The following is an 18772-nucleotide window of genomic DNA, read 5'->3' on the forward strand; positions in this document are numbered from 1 at the left end:
CTTGAGAAGGTACTCGGATGTAATTATACTTACTTGAGGAGGTACTCGGATGTGATTTACTTACTTGAGGGGGTACTCAGATGTAATTATACTTACTTGTGGAGGTACTCGGATGTAATTATACTTACTTGAGGGGGTACTCGGATGTAATTATACTTACTTGAGGAGGTACTCGGATGTAATTATACATACTTGAGGAGGTACTCGGATGTAATTATACATACTTGAGGAGGTACTCGGATGTAATTATACTTACTTGAGGAGGTACTCGGATCTTTCTGTAACTTTGAGGATAAAATCTTTGGATGAGAAACTCTGGGATATGTCTGTGAGATGGTTGTACAGCACATTACACACTACGTGTTCCACCTGGGTATGGACTGTATAAAACAATAGGAACACCTGTATGTTCTAGGTAACAATGAGCACAAAGGGCCTATATCGCTCAAATCAACATATATTTCAGCAATCATCATGAGAGTAATAACATGTTCAAAGTATTAATAAAATCTTAGGAAGATAGAATTACCTCTATTTTCCTTATTGAGGTTTGCTCACCAATCGCATCAGGCAGCAAGACTCTCCATTTAATACAACAATCAATCCTCTGAATTCAAGGAGGCTTCCGACCAAATTTGGTAAAAATCTGGTCACGGGTTATGCAAAGGTAACATTTTAAATAAAAATTATTGATGGATGTAAACATTATCAAAGACAGATCCTTGACGATAAGTTCTAAAACTACTGTGTACTGATGGAAGTTATTTATAGATTGGTCTAGAAAGTATCTCAAGGTCATGCAATTAAACAAACTTGATAGCACTTCATCCAAGCTACCACTAAAACAAGAGGCCCAGAGGGCCATTTGTACAATTTTGAATGCCCACCCAATAGTGATGCTACCAGGCAAATAAGAGCAATATTCATTGCTTGGTTTCAGAGAAGAAGTCGCTAATACCAATATAGCCCAATTGACCACATTTGGCCCCGCCCCTCAGGCCCCTGGGGGGTCAGCCCCATCTTTTGTACAATTTTGAATCCCCAACCCATAGTGATGCTACCAGGCAAATATGAGCGATATCCATCGCTTTGTTTCAGAGAAGAAGTCGTTTATATTAAGAGAGGCAAATTGACCCCTTTTGGCCCCGCACCTCAGACCCCTTGGGGGGTCAGCCCCACCATTTGTACAATTTTGAATCCCCACTCCATAGGGATGCTACCAGGTAAATATGAGTGATATCCATTGCTTAGTTTCAGAGCAGAAGTCGTTTATATCAATTCTGTAAAACTGACCCCTTTTGGCCCCGCCCCTCAGACCCCAGGGGGTCAGCCCCGTCATTTGTACAATTTCAAATTCCTACCCCAAGGTGATGCTACCAGTAAAATATGACAGATATCCATTGTTTGGTTCCAGAGAAGAAGTCAATTATATGAATATAGCCAGATTGACCACATTTGGCCCCGCCCCTCAGGCCCCTGGGGGGTCACTCCCATCATTTGTACAATTTTAAATCCCAACCCCATAGTGATGCTACCAGGCAAATATGAGTGACAGGCATTGCTCAGTTTCAGAGAAGAAGTTGTTTATATCAATAAAGCCAAATTGACCACATTCGGCCCCACCCCTCAGACCCCAGGGGGTCAGCCCCGTCATTTGTACAATTTCAAATTCCTACCCCAAGGTGATGCTACCAGTAAAATATGACAGATATCCATTGTTTGGTTCCAGAGAAGAAGTCAATTATATGAATATAGCCAGATTGACCACATTTGGCCCCGCCCCTCAGGCCCCTGGGGGGTCACTCCCATCATTTGTACAATTTTAAATCCCAACCCCATAGTGATGCTACCAGGCAAATATGAGAGACAGGCATTGCTCAGTTTCAGAAAAGAAGTTGTTTATATCAATAAAGCCAAATTGACCACATTCGGCCCCACCCCTCAGGCCCCTGGGGGGGTCAGCCCCATCATTTGTACAATTTTGAATCCCCACCCCATAGTGATGCTACCAGGCAAATATGAGTGATAGCCATTGCTTGGTTTCAGAGAAGAAGTCGTTTATATCAATAGCGCAAAAATGACCCCTTTTGGCCCCGCCCCAGAGGCCCCCAGGGGGTCAGCCCCATCATTTATACAATTCTGAGTCCCCTACCTATAGGGATGCTTCTGACCAAAGGTCAAATTCTGACGTGTGGTTATGAAGAAGAAGTCAATTGTTGACGGACGGACGGACGACGGACGGACGGACGAACGACGGACGCAACAGTATGGCATAAGCTCACCTTGGTCCTTCGTACCAGGTGAGCTAACAATACTATAATGATACTTGGCCTTTTTGTTTTGGGGAAAAATGTATTTAAGGATTCAAAAAGTCTACCCTAATGACTCTGAACGCGCCTCAAAGTCTTTCATTTGAACAAACCTGTTAACCTTCAACCCAAAACAACTTCATCTCTGAGTGATTTATTATGATCAATCAATTAGAAAGAAAAAGTGATATTATTACTATCATCAACATTAATAAATTATCATCAAAATATTACGATGAAACTTACCATCACATGTAAACAAAATTTGGTCTGTAGAAAAGTCCGAGTCGATGACAATTTTCACGGAGAGTGAGGGCTGCTGTTTATCACACAAAGGGCTAACAACAAACCCCAAGTTACAGTCCTCAGTTGTCGACTTGTATTGTGACTTCAAACTGAAAAATATCAAACAATTTATCAAGAGTAGAACTTTCAAAATACATATACATATATTAAACTGAAAAATATCAAACATTTTATCAACAGTAGAAAATACATATACATCTATGTGTATGTTAGACTATTAAGCACGATGGATGTATTGTGTCATACTATATAACATTGTATTGTTTTGTATTGTGTTATACTATATTACATTGTATTGTTTTGTATTGTGTTATACTATATTACATTGTATTGTGTATTGTGTTATACTATATTACATTGTATTGTGTATTGTGTCATACTATATTACATTGTATTGTTTTGTATTGTGTTATACTATATTACATTGTATTGTTTTGTATTGTGTTATACTATATTACATTGTATTGTGTATTGTGTTATACTATATTACATTGTATTGTGTCATACTATATTACATTGTATTGTTTTGTATTGTGTTATACTATATTACATTGTATTGTTTTGTATTGTGTTATACTATATTACATTGTATTGTTTTGTATTGTGTCCTACTATATTACATTGTATTGTTTTGTAATGTCTCTCTAATGTGTTGAAAAACACAAGGAAATAAATAATCTGAATCTGAACATCAAGATAATAGTACGTAGTTCACTCGGAGCCTGTAGTCCAAAATCAGTCTATACATGACAGTACATATCCAATAAACCTTATCTGGTAGTACGTAGTTCACTCGGAGCCTGTAGTCCAAAATCAGTCTATACATGACAGTACATATCCAATAAACCTTATCTGGTAGTACGTAGTTCACTCGGAGCCTGTAGTCCAAAATCAGTCTATACATGACAGTACATATCCAATAAACCTTATCTGGTAGTACTGACAACTGTGCCTGATAGATCTTATCTGATAGTACTGACAACTATGACTGACAACCTTATCTGGTAGTACTGACAACTGTGACTGATAGACCTTATCTGGTAGTACTGACAACTGTGCCTGACAGACCTTATCTGGTAGTACTGACAACTGTTACTGACAGACCTTATCTGGTAGTACTGACAACTCTGACTGACACACTTTATCTGGTAGTACTGACAACTGTGACTGATAGACCTTATCTGGTAGTACTGACAACTGTGCCTGACAGACCTTATCTGGTAGTACTGACAACAGTGACCGACAACCTTAGCTGGTAGTACTGACGACAGTGACTGACAGACAACCTTATCTGGTAGTACTGAAAACTGTGCCTGACAACTTTTTCTGGTAGTACTGACAACTGTGACAGACAACCTTATCTGGTAGTACTGACAATAGTGACTTACAGCCAAACTTATCTGGTAGTACTGACAACTGTGACTGACAAACCTTATCTGGTAGTACTGACAACAGTGACTGACAGACCTTATCTGGTAGTACTGACAACAGTGACTGACACACTTTATCTGGTATTAAGGATGTTGATACTTACTCTGCTACCATCTGACAAAATGCATGTGATTCATCATCAACAAAAAGTCGCTTACGTAGACTTTCATATGACTTTGTTGAAACCTGCAAAATAAAATATTAAGTGACTGATAGAGTTATATCCCAAGTAAAAGGAGAAAAACAAGTATAACCTGAAAACATGCTAAACTTCACTTCATGTTTTTAATTTAGCAGAAAGATTTCTTTAATGATCTTCATGTATTTGTTATTATAGCTGTAAATAGAAAGGAAGAAATAGGGGGTGATGCAAGACATACCTTAATAGGGGGTGGGCGATGGGGAGGTACAGCTATGGTAGGTGATAGGTGATAGGGGGTGGGTGAGGGGGGAGGGGGATACAACAGTGGTTGGTGATGTGGTGACGAGGTGATAGGGGGTGGGCGAAGGGGGAGGTACAACAGTGGTTGGTGATGAGGAGATTGGGGATAGGGGTGGGGCGAGGGTGGGGGGTACAACAGTGGTTGGTGATGTGGTGATAGGGGATAGGGGTGGGGGGATACAACAGTGGTTGGTGATGTGGTGATGAGGTGATAGGGAGTGGGCGAAGGGGGAGGTGCAAGTGTGGTTGGTGGTGAGGTGGAGCATACCTTGATAGGGGGTGGGCGAGGGGGAGGTACAATTTCAGTCATCTTTGCACTTTCAGCTGCTGTATACTGAAGGAATTTCTCCAGCTCCTCTTCAACCATATCTGATGAATCTCTGGCTGCCTGCAGTTCTTTAGTAGGATACAGAGATTCACCGCTTCCCCTCGGCTTTGTCTCTACCTGATCATTGGAGGGTTGTCTCACCTCAGGAGTCACTTCCTTTTCACTTAAATCACCGATCAAATAGGAAGGAACCCGATCTGGAGAGGTAAATGATTCCCTCCGTGTCCTTTCATATAATGGATCAAATAAATCAAGCGATAAATACTCCTTTTCCTCAGAAGGAGAGAATTCCATCAGGTCATTAGACTTTTCAGAATTGGATTTTTCTGCTGCAAGATCTCTCTCCCACTGTGAAATACTATCCAACTCAAAAATATTTTGCAAATCATTCGTGTTTGTAGATGTTTGACTCATATTAACAGAATTACCATCAGCACCAGATGAGGGAGGTAGTACAACACTGTTGAAATCTGTATTAGAAAATGTAGAGAGGGACCGCTGTACAGGTTGTTTGGCTGGCACATTAGGGAATTGACTAGAACTTGGAGCAAATGGTCCAGTTTGTGTACCAGGTGTCACAAAGTTATTTTGGCTAAATGCTTGATGGGGAAATGGGCCTGTGGGCCATACAGAAGCTGACTGTGCACTAGGGGCATATCCTTGTCCTGAAACTTCCATGGTTGTAGTGCCAAAAGGCTTCCAAGGATCATTGTTAAACAAATTGCTATTCCATCCGTATTGCAGTCCCTGCACCCCCAACAACAGGTGGATAACTTTCTGATTTTGGTAGATTGGATTTCTCTATTGTATCACAAAAAACATGTCTAAATTCCTGGTAATTTTTCTTAGGACTTTCTTTATCTGAAGAGTTCTGCTGACTTGTAGCTTCACTGGCTGTCCAACTATTACTTGCAGCAGAAAAGTCAATACCAGCCAAGTCAGAACTAAATACATTTGCTGGGATTTGGTTTTGTCTAAGTGTATTATCTGGTGACAGAGATATCAGGGAGTTCTGCCCTGTCCTAGCTTCAGACATGGCTATATTATTTGGTTTTCCTGAACACTTTTCAAAATTATTAGCCCCTGGTGCTTGAAAGTTTCTAAATGTAGGTGCTGAGGTAGATCTGGGGTCATTCATGGAATTTGATGTCATATTAGCACCAGCTGAATATCTTCCATGACTGTTAACTGCGGTAGCTGGGCCCCAGGCTTCAGGTGTGGTCCAACCAACAGAAGGGGGTTCGGATTTCCGTAGTGACCGCTGTCTGGGAGGGAGAGGAGGAGGTTTTTCCAAAATAGGAAAATCACTGGTATTCATTTTACTGCTGTCGTTCATGACTTCATCAGTAATGCTGTATGGTCTGAAAGAGATTAATGAAGTATGATTAAGGCAGAGAAATCATACATGTTTACAGAACAAGACAGAAGCCCTCACCAATGGAATTCACAAAAACATAAGCCACGATAGGATAACTCGACTTTTGTCATTTATCAGACTTGACTTACGATGTAAAGTTTAATATCCTACCTTGACTTCGTGATGTAAAGTTTAATATCCTACCTTAACTTTATGATGTAAAGTTTCATATCCTACCTTGACTTTATGATGTCAAGTTTCATATCCTACATTGACTTTATGATGTCAAGTTTCATATCCTACCTTCACTTCATCATGTCAAGTTTCATATCCTACAATGACTTTATGATGTCAAGTTTCATATCCTACCTTGACTTCATAATGTACAGTTTCGTATCCTTCCATAACTTTGTGATGTAAAATTTCATATCCTACTGTGACTTCTGACAACATATTCAAAATATTCTAAGATAAGTAGCTAAGGTCTATACATTCATTTAAACTGTTAATTAGTTAATAATATACATGTAGAGCCTATATAGTATTAAGATTAATCAACAACAGCAAATGAAATTATTATCATTGAAAATGATTGATTGACATTTATCGGTCATAACCAATCATGACTGATAACCATTGTTAAATAACTGCCGATATTCTCAATTTCTCAATACTAACTCATACTGGTTTAGGATGTTATATAGGGCCTAGATATACACTATATCTACTGTACCTAGTACACGATAACAGTTGTCAACATCGCTAACATAATAATCACAAATAAAGGCATTTGAAAACTGGTTCGTGTCTTTCTTACCAAAACGTTTTAAAGACTTGAAAACATCAAGTTGGTGGGAGTGCCACAAACAACGTGCTGTCGCGAACTGTCAACAAGTCATAGTGGTGTATAAGTTACAGCCCACTTCCGCTATCCTGCCACCATTGTTATTAAGGTATATGTCGTCGATAGTAAGATATTTGCAATAAATATTACATTTGATCAGGCACCTGAAACTGGTAAAAACAACAGAATATAGGTGATATAGCTTAAATTAATATTGTTGATGCAGTTCTAATAAGTCACTGAGAAACATACACATTTATTTCTTGCAACATATTTATCGACTATTTTTTATAAGGGAAACAACTGTTGCTTCTCCAAGCCCGACGGAAAATTCCAAAAATTCTACTTATGTAAAAAGGAAGAGAAAAAGTTCGTGGTTTTGTGGATCATAACTGAAACATTCTAATCGGCTTTATGTTACAACGATTACAAATAATTCAGCACAAAATATAGTAATTAGTTACAACAGAGAACTAATTAAGCTAAACTCTACTAGAGCAGAGAATTAATTTAAAATAGAAATAGGGATTACTGACAAGTGTACTGAAGACGGTCTGATGGCCATGATCAGATGATGATAACGTTATTCTTTTTATCAACAAAGATGTTTCTTTGAAATAAATATATGTATCAACGGCCATATCAATACTATATGTATCCGGCTGAAAACACCTGTTTATTCTTTCTACTCCTCGCCCTCCCCAACAGCTGGACCAATTAACTAGTAATATACATACAGATGTATATACATAACATTTTTACCTATTTCTAGAAAGACATGGACTTTTACTTCAATAATTATATTAAGTTTTTGTTAGTTTAGATATGGTTTTCTCCATTCATAGCTTGACAAGATAAATTGGATACATACAATATTAACAAATCAAAAATCTTTTAACATAATTGATAAAATAAAAATTTATTTTCTCATGTTAAGAAAGTGAAATTTGGAATATTTTTTATGTCAGTTCTATAGATGGTTTGATGGTACAGTATGCACATGTCGGCCCTGACTGACCCCCAGGGGCTGATGGACAGGGCTAAACGGTGATGGAAGGGTCTTAAGTTGCTTTACCAAAATTGTGAATTTCATGACCCTGGGGTCTCACTTTTTCCCCTAGGGAGGTGGTATACTTTAATTACTATAGTTTATTTATAAGGAAATCACAATTTTGACTTTCATTTGATTGATTTCTATTGGAATTCATTCTAACTTTGTTAAAATTTTCAGCATGGGATGACAGCTCGATAGTATGCACATGTTGGCCCTAACTGACCCCCTGCCCCCTGGCCTGATGGGCGGGGCCAAAAAGGGTAAATTACATCAACTTGAATACATGTACTTCAAAACTCAGGTGACCGTTTAGGCCCATTGGGCCTCTTGTCTAACATAAAGTAGGGGAATGAAACAAATCAGCTTAAGTGACATAAAGTACAAATCCTATGGCTATAGAAATCAGCTTAAATGACATGAAGTAGGGGGGATACAATTCCTATGGATATAGAAACCAGATTAAATGACATAAAGTAGGTTGGATACAAATCCTATGGCTATAGAAACCAGATTAAATGACATAAAGTAGGGGATACAAATCCTATGGCTATAGAAATAAGCTTAACTGACATAATGTAGGAGGATACAATTCCTATGGATATAGAAATCAGCTCAACTGATGGCTATAGAAATCTGTTTAACTGACATAAAGTAGGGGGGATACAAATCCTATGGCTATAAAAATCAGCTTAAATGACAAAGTAGGGGGGGGGGGGGGGATACAAATCCTACGGCTATAGAAATCATATTAAATGACATGAAGTAGGGGGGATAGAAATCCTACGGCTATAGAAATCTGTTTAACTGACATAAAGTAGGGGGGATACAAATCCTATGGCTATAGAAATAAGCTTAACTGACATAATGTAGGGGGGATACAAATCCTACAGCTATAGAAATAAGCTTAAATGACATAAAGTAGGGGGGATACAATTCCTATGGCTATAGAAATCAGATTAAATGACAAAGTAGGGGGGATACAAATCCTATGGCTATAGAAATCAGATTAAATGACATAAAGTAGGGGGGGATACAAATCCTATGGCTATAGAAATCAACTTAAATGACAAAGTAGGGGGGGTACAAATCCTATGGCTATAGAAATCAGCTTATATGACATAAAGTAGGGGATACAAATCTTATGGCTATAGAAATCTGCTTATATGACATAAAATAGGGGGATACAATTCCTACAGCTATAGAAATCAGCTTAAATGACAAAGTAGGGGGGATACAATTCCTATGGCTATAGAAATACGCTTAACTGACATAATGTAGGGGGATACAATTCCTACGGCTATAGAAATCAGCTCAACTGACATAAAGTGGGGGGGGGATACAAATCCTATGGCTATAGAAATCAGATTAAATGACATAAAGTAGGGGGGATACAAATAATCCTACGGCTATAGAAATCAGCTTAACTGACATAAAGTAGTGGTGATACAAATCCTATGTATTCAGACACACTTATTCATTTAAATACATGTATATAAAATCTTTGATGTAGCTGATGATTGTCTGATTGAAAACAAACTATTCCAGTTGAAGAAGACAGAAATCTATTAATGCAGTTTTTGATGATTTCTGTTCCTATCACCTAATTTTTCAAGTATTAATTTTTTTTCTAGATAAATTCAACAGTCAGCACAATTTAACAAATAAAGTGTGCAATGTATGTTTAACTTTGATACATTATTACATATAATGAAATTGTTGAGTATGATCTTAACGAACGAAGTAATACTAAGTGAAAAACTTGATAACACGTCTTTATCACTTTTTCATTGCATCTATAGGCAATTCTTCAGACCATGAACATTTTTAACAGTTTTGGAGAGAACATATATTTTATGTCATTTGAAAATGTCCTAAATACATAATAACAAGTCAATTCTTTAATTCACTGGAAATGAAACTCAAAATTTAAAATAATGGTCACTTTAGTGATTTAAAATCACAAATCTTTAAACAGCACATAGATCATGATTCGTTTCCTCTTCTCAGTGGGACGGCCTGAAGAAAATCTGTGATTTGGTTTATGAATTCTAAGTTCATGCTAGTTGTTTCAGGTTCTTTCTAAGAATGGCTTAATGATATATTCTTTTACCCCACTCCAACATCTACATAGGTGAACAGGTGACAGGTAATAATGATTAAAACAACACTCTGTCAACTATGACAGATATTCCCTGGGGGCATCTAACAGGTTTACCTTTCCCCAGGCGACACAGGGCAGACTTTATATTCAGTAAGTTTCAATTATTACTGCTTCAGTGACTATATCAGGGTTGATCAACTATTCAAATGATTTTTAACAGTTTTGAAATAATTCATCAATTTTATTGAATATACATGTAGTTAAAGAGAAAAAGAATTATGAAATTACATGATAATACTTTATTTTCCAACCTTTTAAGGCAGTTAAACATTACAAAAAATCTTTTCAAAATTCTTACATTGTTACCTTAAATTTTAAGGGGGGGGGGGGGGGGGGGTACAATTCCTATGGCGGGATACTTATCCTATGGCCATTTATTGTATCCTATGGCCTGTTTTAGTATCCGGGTACTTATCCTATGGGGGATACAAATCCCACATGACACCGGGTTTTGCCATATTACAATGTTTAGTAAATTTCGTTTTAATCAAGTAGAGATATGTTTGTGCTGATTAGGCTTTGTATAGCATGTAGCGTATGACGATAGATACATAACAACTAAAACACAGTTTTTTGCGTAAATTCGAGATTCATGGACACTTTTCGAGAAAAGTGTTTGGCTCTGAAAAGAGCCGTTGTTAGGATTCAAGACTGCGTCTCAGATACTCTCCATCTTCGTCTTCTGATCCAGAAACAACATCCACGATTTCGCCATACAGATCCTTCCGTAGTCCGGATATGTCTTCAGCTTTTTGGTGGGCATAGTCGTAGTACATGTTCCGTAGGCCTTCGACAACCGACATTCGGAGTCTGTAGCTGTAGCGGAAGGTTCGTAGTCCGTCTCGCTTCGCTCCGAGGTAACGGGACTGCAAATCGTCTAGCTTGTAATTCAGTTGTACGATCTGTTCACAGGCTGTGCGAAGTCTACGCTCACTGTCCAGCAGGGTGAAGCGTTGGTCGAGTCGGGAGTTCCGTGATATGGTCTTCATTATTTTCTCAAGTGAAATGTTGGTAGCAGAATGTCCATCGGTCATATATACCTGCAGTCGAGTGTCATAGCACAAGGAGAAACTCGTGTACACCTGTATATGCATTCTGACGCGTGTCAGCGCATTTTGTTTATTGAGTGAAAGGCGACCTACGCGGTCCTTGTATAAACAGCCGATTACCGTTACGTGGACACGGTCCGTGCATCTCACACTGTGTTGACTACTTCTGTGATCAGAATGCGTGGACAATTGAAAGTTGCTGTTGTTGACGAAGTTATGGTAACGTAACTATGACGTCATAGAACAATAAGACACTCTAGATTGTCGTAATATAGTAAAGTTGCCGGCCTGGCTGGAGCTGTACGGATCGGGCGTTTGAAATACGTATCAAATCAATATCATATCAATTAAATGAATGGTGCTGCTTTTATTGGACTATACACTTTACATACATGTATCGTTAACACTTGTAAGTTATCCGTTTTCAATACACGGCATTATTGTCGAGCCACATTAATCGATCACATTGTATGGTCTATGCTACTGTTCGTACAATCAAAGGGACGTACCACTTGTTCTCTAAACTGGTGAACAGCGGACTTATATTAACATGCAAATTTTGTGTCCGGCCCCTGTGCAATCGGAATCTATGGTATCCAACTCCATTAGATTACCGACACACATTACTAGTAATTAAAAGTTAGTAATTAACCTAGGAATATTGTGTTCGGCCCCTGTGTAGTCGGAATCTATCGTATGAAACTTCATTAGATTACCTACATATGTAGCGAGACTGGACTGATTTGATCATCGTTGACCAGGTAGCTCAATTGGTAGAGCATACGGCTAGTGTTCGGAGGTTCCCCGGTTCGAACCCCAGTCTTGCCAATACATTTTCTCCTCTCCTGTTACACATACATTTTGTTAAAAATAGTAAATTACTAATCTAGTGACAGTTTATTTTCAAATGTCCAACCGTCACGTTCTGTTTTAATTATAAGTAATACCGGGTTTTGAAATGTATTTCAATTACAATGTATTAGTAAATTTCGTTTTAATCAAATAGAGATATGTTTGTGCTGATTAGGCTTTGTATAGCATGTAGCGTATGACGATAGATAAATAACAACTAAAACACAGTTTTTTGCGTAAATTCGAGATTCATGGACACTTTTCGAGAAAAGTGTTTGGCTCTGAAAAGAGCCGTTGTTAGGATTCAAGACTGCGTCTCAGTTACTCTCCATCTTCGTCTTCTGATCCAGAAACAACATCCACGATTTCGCCATACAGATCCTTCCGTAGTCCGGATATGTCTTCAGCTTTTTGGTGGGCATAGTCGTAGTACATGTTCCGTAGGCCTTCGACAACCGACATTCGGAGTCTGTAGCTGTAGCGGAAGGTTCGTAGTCCGTCTCGCTTCGCTCCGAGGTAACGGGACTGCAAATCGTCTAGCTTGTAATTCAGTTGTACGATCTGTTCACAGGCTGTGCGAAGTCTACGCTCACTGTCCAGCAGGGTGAAGCGTTGGTCGAGTCGGGAGTTCCGTGATATGGTCTTCATTATTTTCTCAAGTGAAATGTTGGTAGCAGAATGTCCATCGGTCATATATACCTGCAGTCGAGTGTCATAGCACAAGGAGAAACTCGTGTACACCTGTATATGCATTCTGACGCGTGTCAGCGCATTTTGTTTATTGAGTGAAAGGCGACCTACGCGGTCCTTGTATAAACAGCCGATTACCGTTACGTGGACACGGTCCGTGCATCTCACACTGTGTTGACTACTTCTGTGATCAGAATGCGTGGACAATTGAAAGTTGCTGTTGTTGACGAAGTTATGGTAACGTAACTATGACGTCATAGAACAATAAGACACTCTAGATTGTCGTAATATAGTAAAGTTGGCGGCCTGGCTGGAGCTGTACGGATCGGGCGTTTGAAATACGTATCAAATCAATATCATATCAATTAAATGAATGGTGCTGCTTTTATTGGACATACACTTTACATACATGTATCGTTAAACACTTGTAAGTTATCCGTTTTCAATACACGGCATTATTGTCGAGCCACATTAATCGATCACATTGTATGGTCTATGCTACTGTTCGTACAATCAAAGGGACGTACCACTTGTTCTCTAAACTGGTGAACAGCGGACTTATATTAACATGCAAATTTTGTGTCCGGCCCCTGTGCAATCGGAATCTATGGTATCCAACTCCATTAGATTACCGACACACATTACTAGTAATTAAAAGTTAGTAATTAACCTAGGAATATTGTGTTCGGCCCCTGTGTAGTCGGAATCTATCGTATGAAACTTCATTAGATTACCTACATATGTAGCGAGACTGGACTGGTTTGATCATCGGTGACCAGGTAGCTCAATTGGTAGAGCATACGGCTAGTGTTCGGAGGTTCCCCGGTTCGAACCCCAGTCTTGCCAATACATTTTCTCCTCTCCTGTTACACATACATTTTGTTAAAAATAGTAAATTACTAATCTAGTGACAGTTTATTTTCAAATGTCCAACCGTCACGTTCTGTTTTAATTATAAGTAATACCGGGTTTTGAAATGTATTTCAATTACAATGTATTAGTAAATTTCGTTTTAATCAAATAGAGATATGTTTGTGCTGATTAGGCTTTGTATAGCATGTAGCGTATGACGATAGATAAATAACAACTAAAACACAGTTTTTTGCGTAAATTCGAGATTCATGGACACTTTTCGAGAAAAGTGTTTGGCTCTGAAAAGAGCCGTTGTTAGGATTCAAGACTGCGTCTCAGTTACTCTCCATCTTCGTCTTCTGATCCAGAAACAACATCCACGATTTCGCCATACAGATCCTTCCGTAGTCCGGATATGTCTTCAGCTTTTTGGTGGGCATAGTCGTAGTACATGTTCCGTAGGCCTTCGACAACCGACATTCGGAGTCTGTAGCTGTAGCGGAAGGTTCGTAGTCCGTCTCGCTTCGCTCCGAGGTAACGGGACTGCAAATCGTCTAGCTTGTAATTCAGTTGTACGATCTGTTCACAGGCTGTGCGAAGTCTACGCTCACTGTCCAGCAGGGTGAAGCGTTGGTCGAGTCGGGAGTTCCGTGATATGGTCTTCATTATTTTCTCAAGTGAAATGTTGGTAGCAGAATGTCCATCGGTCATATATACCTGCAGTCGAGTGTCATAGCACAAGGAGAAACTCGTGTACACCTGTATATGCATTCTGACGCGTGTCAGCGCATTTTGTTTATTGAGTGAAAGGCGACCTACGCGGTCCTTGTATAAACAGCCGATTACCGTTACGTGGACACGGTCCGTGCATCTCACACTGTGTTGACTACTTCTGTGATCAGAATGCGTGGACAATTGAAAGTTGCTGTTGTTGACGAAGTTATGGTAACGTAACTATGACGTCATAGAACAATAAGATACTCTAGATTGTCGTAATATAGTAAAGTTGCCGGCCTGGCTGGAGCTGTACGGATCGGGCGTTTGAAATACGTATCAAATCAATATCATATCAATTAAATGAATGGTGCTGCTTTTATTGGATATACACTTTACATACATGTATCGTTAAACACTTGTAAGTTATCCGTTTTCAATACACGGCATTATTGTCGAGCCACATTAATCGATCACATTGTATGGTCTATGCTACTGTTCGTACAATGAAAGGGACGTACCACTTGTTCTCTAAACTGGTGAACAGCGGACTTATATTAACATGCAAATTTTGTGTCCGGCCCCTGTGCAATCGGAATCTATGGTATCCAACTCCATTAGATTACCGACACACATTAATTAAAAGTTAGTAATTAACCTAGGAATATTGTGTTCGGCCCCTGTGTAGTCGGAATCTATCGTATGAAACTTCATTAGATTACCTACATATGTAGCGAGACTGGACTGGTTTGATCATCGGTGACCAGGTAGCTCAATTGGTAGAGCATACGGCTAGTGTTCGGAGGTTCCCCGGTTCGAACCCCAGTCTTGCCAATACATTTTCTCCTCTCCTGTTACACATACATTTTGTTAAAAATAGTAAATTACTAATCTAGTGACAGTTTATTTTCAAATGTCCAACCGTCACGTTCTGTTTTAATTATAAGTAATACCGGGTTTTGAAATGTATTTCAATTACAATGTATTAGTAAATTTCGTTTTAATCAAATAGAGATATGTTTGTGCTGATTAGGCTTTGTATAGCATGTAGCGTATGACGATAGATAAATAACAACAAAAACACAGTTTTTTGCGTAAATTCGAGATTCATAAAATGTCGCGCGCAAGTTATTATTTTAATCAGAGACTTGTATATACGTCTCTGTTTGAATGCATGATATTACTATAGAGACACCATCCGCCAATCGCTGATTTGAAGTCTAATGATGTGAAATTGATATTTACTTGATCTGCGCCCCGTTCGTAAAATACAGTCAGATTGAATTGATATCAAAAGTTGAAAGTTTTGTTACCTGATAAATTATGGCATCGGGTGGATTTAGTGGCATATAGTACTGCTGGCGGTATATCTAGAAAGATTCATGTTGTGACATTTAATTTACTTTATTTGTGAATAGACTGTGACCAGTTTTATTGCAACACATTTTATTTATCTATTTACCGGGTTTATGCTCGTATTACGGCTTTTCGTCTGACGAGCAAACAAGTTCTCGAGGCCCTCAGCTAATTATGAGTGGTGATCGTATCCCTGAAAAACGACCTGGAGACACCCCCATCTATAATCTCTATCTACGGAACTAAATAACAAGACACCTCCATCTATAATCTCTATCTACGGAACTAAATAACAAGACACCTCCATCTATAATCTCTAACTACGGAACTAAATAACAAGACACCTCCATCTATAATCTCTAACTACGGAACTAAATAACAAGACACCCCCATCTATAATCTCTAACTACGGAACTAAATAACAAGACACCTCCATCTATAATCTCTAACTACGGAACTAAATAACAAGACACCTCCATCTATAATCTCTAACTACGGAACTAAATAACAAGACACCTCCATCTATAATCTCTAACTACGGAACTAAATAACAAGACACCTCCATCTATAATCTCTAACTACGGAACTAAATAACAATCTTATACAATACAATTTTTGATCTAACGTTAGTTGTAATAGCTAGGATTTTCACACCTTCATGGTTCAGAACACACACAGGTGGGTAGGGGGTATCGAGGTGGATTTCCTCTGACGTCATCATGTCATGTGATTTCCACACCTTCATATGCATGGTTTATAGGAGAGAGGGGTCACTGTAATTGGCGTACGTATAATTCAGTGCATGTGAGATATGTGTATGTGAGGCCTGTGTGTATTTATAAGCTAGTATAGCAACCCATTTCTATATTGCATGTAAGTATCTCTCATGTACAACCGTAAGGTTTAAGGTAATAAATGAATTGAATTGAACTAACTGTACGTCCTTGTATGACCATCCGGATCTAACGATCTGAGGGTCGTTGTTAGGTAACTATTCTCACACCTTTCCCAGGTTGTTCGTGATATGGGGTGGGGGGAATTCTTTACATAATATAATCAATCCACCAGAAGTGTTTTACATGTAACCGTATATGGGGATAAATCCGTAAATGTACCAAGAGAACTATATAACTAATTATAGCTCGCTAATGGAGATCTGTAATGTATGTGTAATGATCAATGTTTATGAATACGTATCAAACTGAAATTCAGAAAAAATAACAATATTGATTATCAGTATAAACTAGATTTATCAAGATACACAAACAAGGGACTTCCATCCAGGATCTGATAGTAGACATGTTATCGTTCAATCTAATTAAAATTAGACTTGTAATTTCCGTTCCTCTACGATACACTGCAATACAAATGTATTGTAGTGTATCGTTGAGAAGCGGAAATCACAAGTCTAATTTTAATTAGATTGGTTATCGTTCTGACGGCCGCTTTGATATGTTTTACCTTCGTTTCCTCTTCGCTTCCCTTCTCTAACTGGTCATTTGATTACTATGACGTCGAACTTTGAAGGTCAAGGTCAACGGTTTCTATACCTTTTGTAGCCAGCCATTCATGTTATGGATATGCTAGTCATGAAGTCAGTATGTGTCAGGGTATTGGAAGAAAAACAGTCAAAGTTCAATTTTAGGTTTTGGCGGGAAAACGTTTTTAAAAGTGCTGTTCCTTCGTTATTTTTGGTGATTTGACCTTGAAACGTTGCCCACATCTTTATAAAAGTTTTTTTCTATTAAGTATGATCAAAATAAACCGTTTTAAAAAGAATTGGAAATTTTCGATTTTTGATCATTGGACCTCTGACTTTGAACAAATGCCAAGGTCAATGACAAGCAACAACGTTTGTAGGCAAACATATACAGTATGCTAACGATGTGCCAATTATATAGGAGTAGAAGGAAATTAAATGCATTTCTGGGGGGAAATGAACATTTTTCATCAAAGTACAAAAAATTGATACTTTTTATAAGTTTATTTTGGCCCCCATAGCGAGGGCGTGACCTTGACACATTTTCTGATAACATTGCACGGAGAAAAGTTACTCCCGACCAAGAAGTACATGACAAACTGAACGAGAAGAAGAAGAAGAAGAAGAAGAAGAAGAAGAAGAAGAAGAAGAAGAAGAAGGATTACAATAGAGATTTCCATCCGAACTGGGAATCCCTTATTACCATTAAGGCACAGTGACAATTAAAGCTATGTATCCGGATACATTATTTATAATGGAGAGCTATAAGAACGTATAACTATAGTTCTTGGTTATAATCAACCATCGTTTTGTTATCTATAAATAACGCAATTCTTAATTACTTCTTAAGATGCTGAAATCCTATTATACAAATATGTAACACAGAGGTATTTGAAGAAAATGCTCGCATGCATAGTGAATTCAGCATAGGTTTTGACACTGTCCACGAGTGTTTGAACATTCAACAGGGAATTTCACTGAATATTTTAGACAGTTAAGTCACCGAAACATTCCCTTAATCCATTCACACAATTTTAAGTAAAATAGATACGTTAAGAAAATGATATAAGTAAGTAATTTTGCTTGTCCTGTCGGTCACCCTGCCGCTGCGGTGCCGACTTCTCTGAGGCTACACACGGTGTCATTGGTTATTTAGCGTTAATTGACTCTCATAAGTTATTAAGTATATTTTATCAGCTACTGCAATTTAATGTTTCGATTAATCCATAGACCTATATATCATTGGTATCTGTTGTTATCAATACATGAAAACTAAATACGTCCCTGTGTATTACCTCTCTCGGATTGGAAAACTGGAGTTACATATTGTAGCAGGCTCGTACATTGTATACGTAGCCAGTAGATGTCCCTGGTCATAAGTGCATGTACGCACTAGAGAACAGTTGAGCCATTAATGACGCAAAATAAATCAATATTCCGTCCACATTTTCCCGTGGACAATCAATGTGACTTTCACTTTACTTTCACTTCACTAATCTGTGAAACACGAATGGAAGCTATTCAGTTTTCGTCGGACACTGTCGATT

General features: G+C 38.4%; 1 protein-coding gene across 1 annotated transcript in view; it reads right to left on the reverse strand.

The window, feature by feature from the left end:
- Nucleotides 1-7233, reverse strand: part of LOC117336482 (phosphatidylinositol 4-phosphate 3-kinase C2 domain-containing subunit beta-like) — a gene marked incomplete at its 3' end in the record, with an annotated part of 48147 nt that extends 40914 nt beyond the window's left edge. The window contains 5 exon segments of the mRNA XM_033897030.1: nucleotides 257-380; nucleotides 2556-2704; nucleotides 4150-4232; nucleotides 4757-6177; nucleotides 6991-7233. Coding sequence (XP_033752921.1) covers nucleotides 257-380; nucleotides 2556-2704; nucleotides 4150-4232; nucleotides 4757-5494 — 1094 coding nt within the window.
- Nucleotides 7234-18772: the final 11539 nt, after the last annotated feature.

Source organism: Pecten maximus, chromosome 10 (genome assembly GCF_902652985.1).
Source record: "Pecten maximus chromosome 10, xPecMax1.1, whole genome shotgun sequence".
NCBI classification, from domain to species: domain Eukaryota; kingdom Metazoa; phylum Mollusca; class Bivalvia; order Pectinida; family Pectinidae; genus Pecten; species Pecten maximus.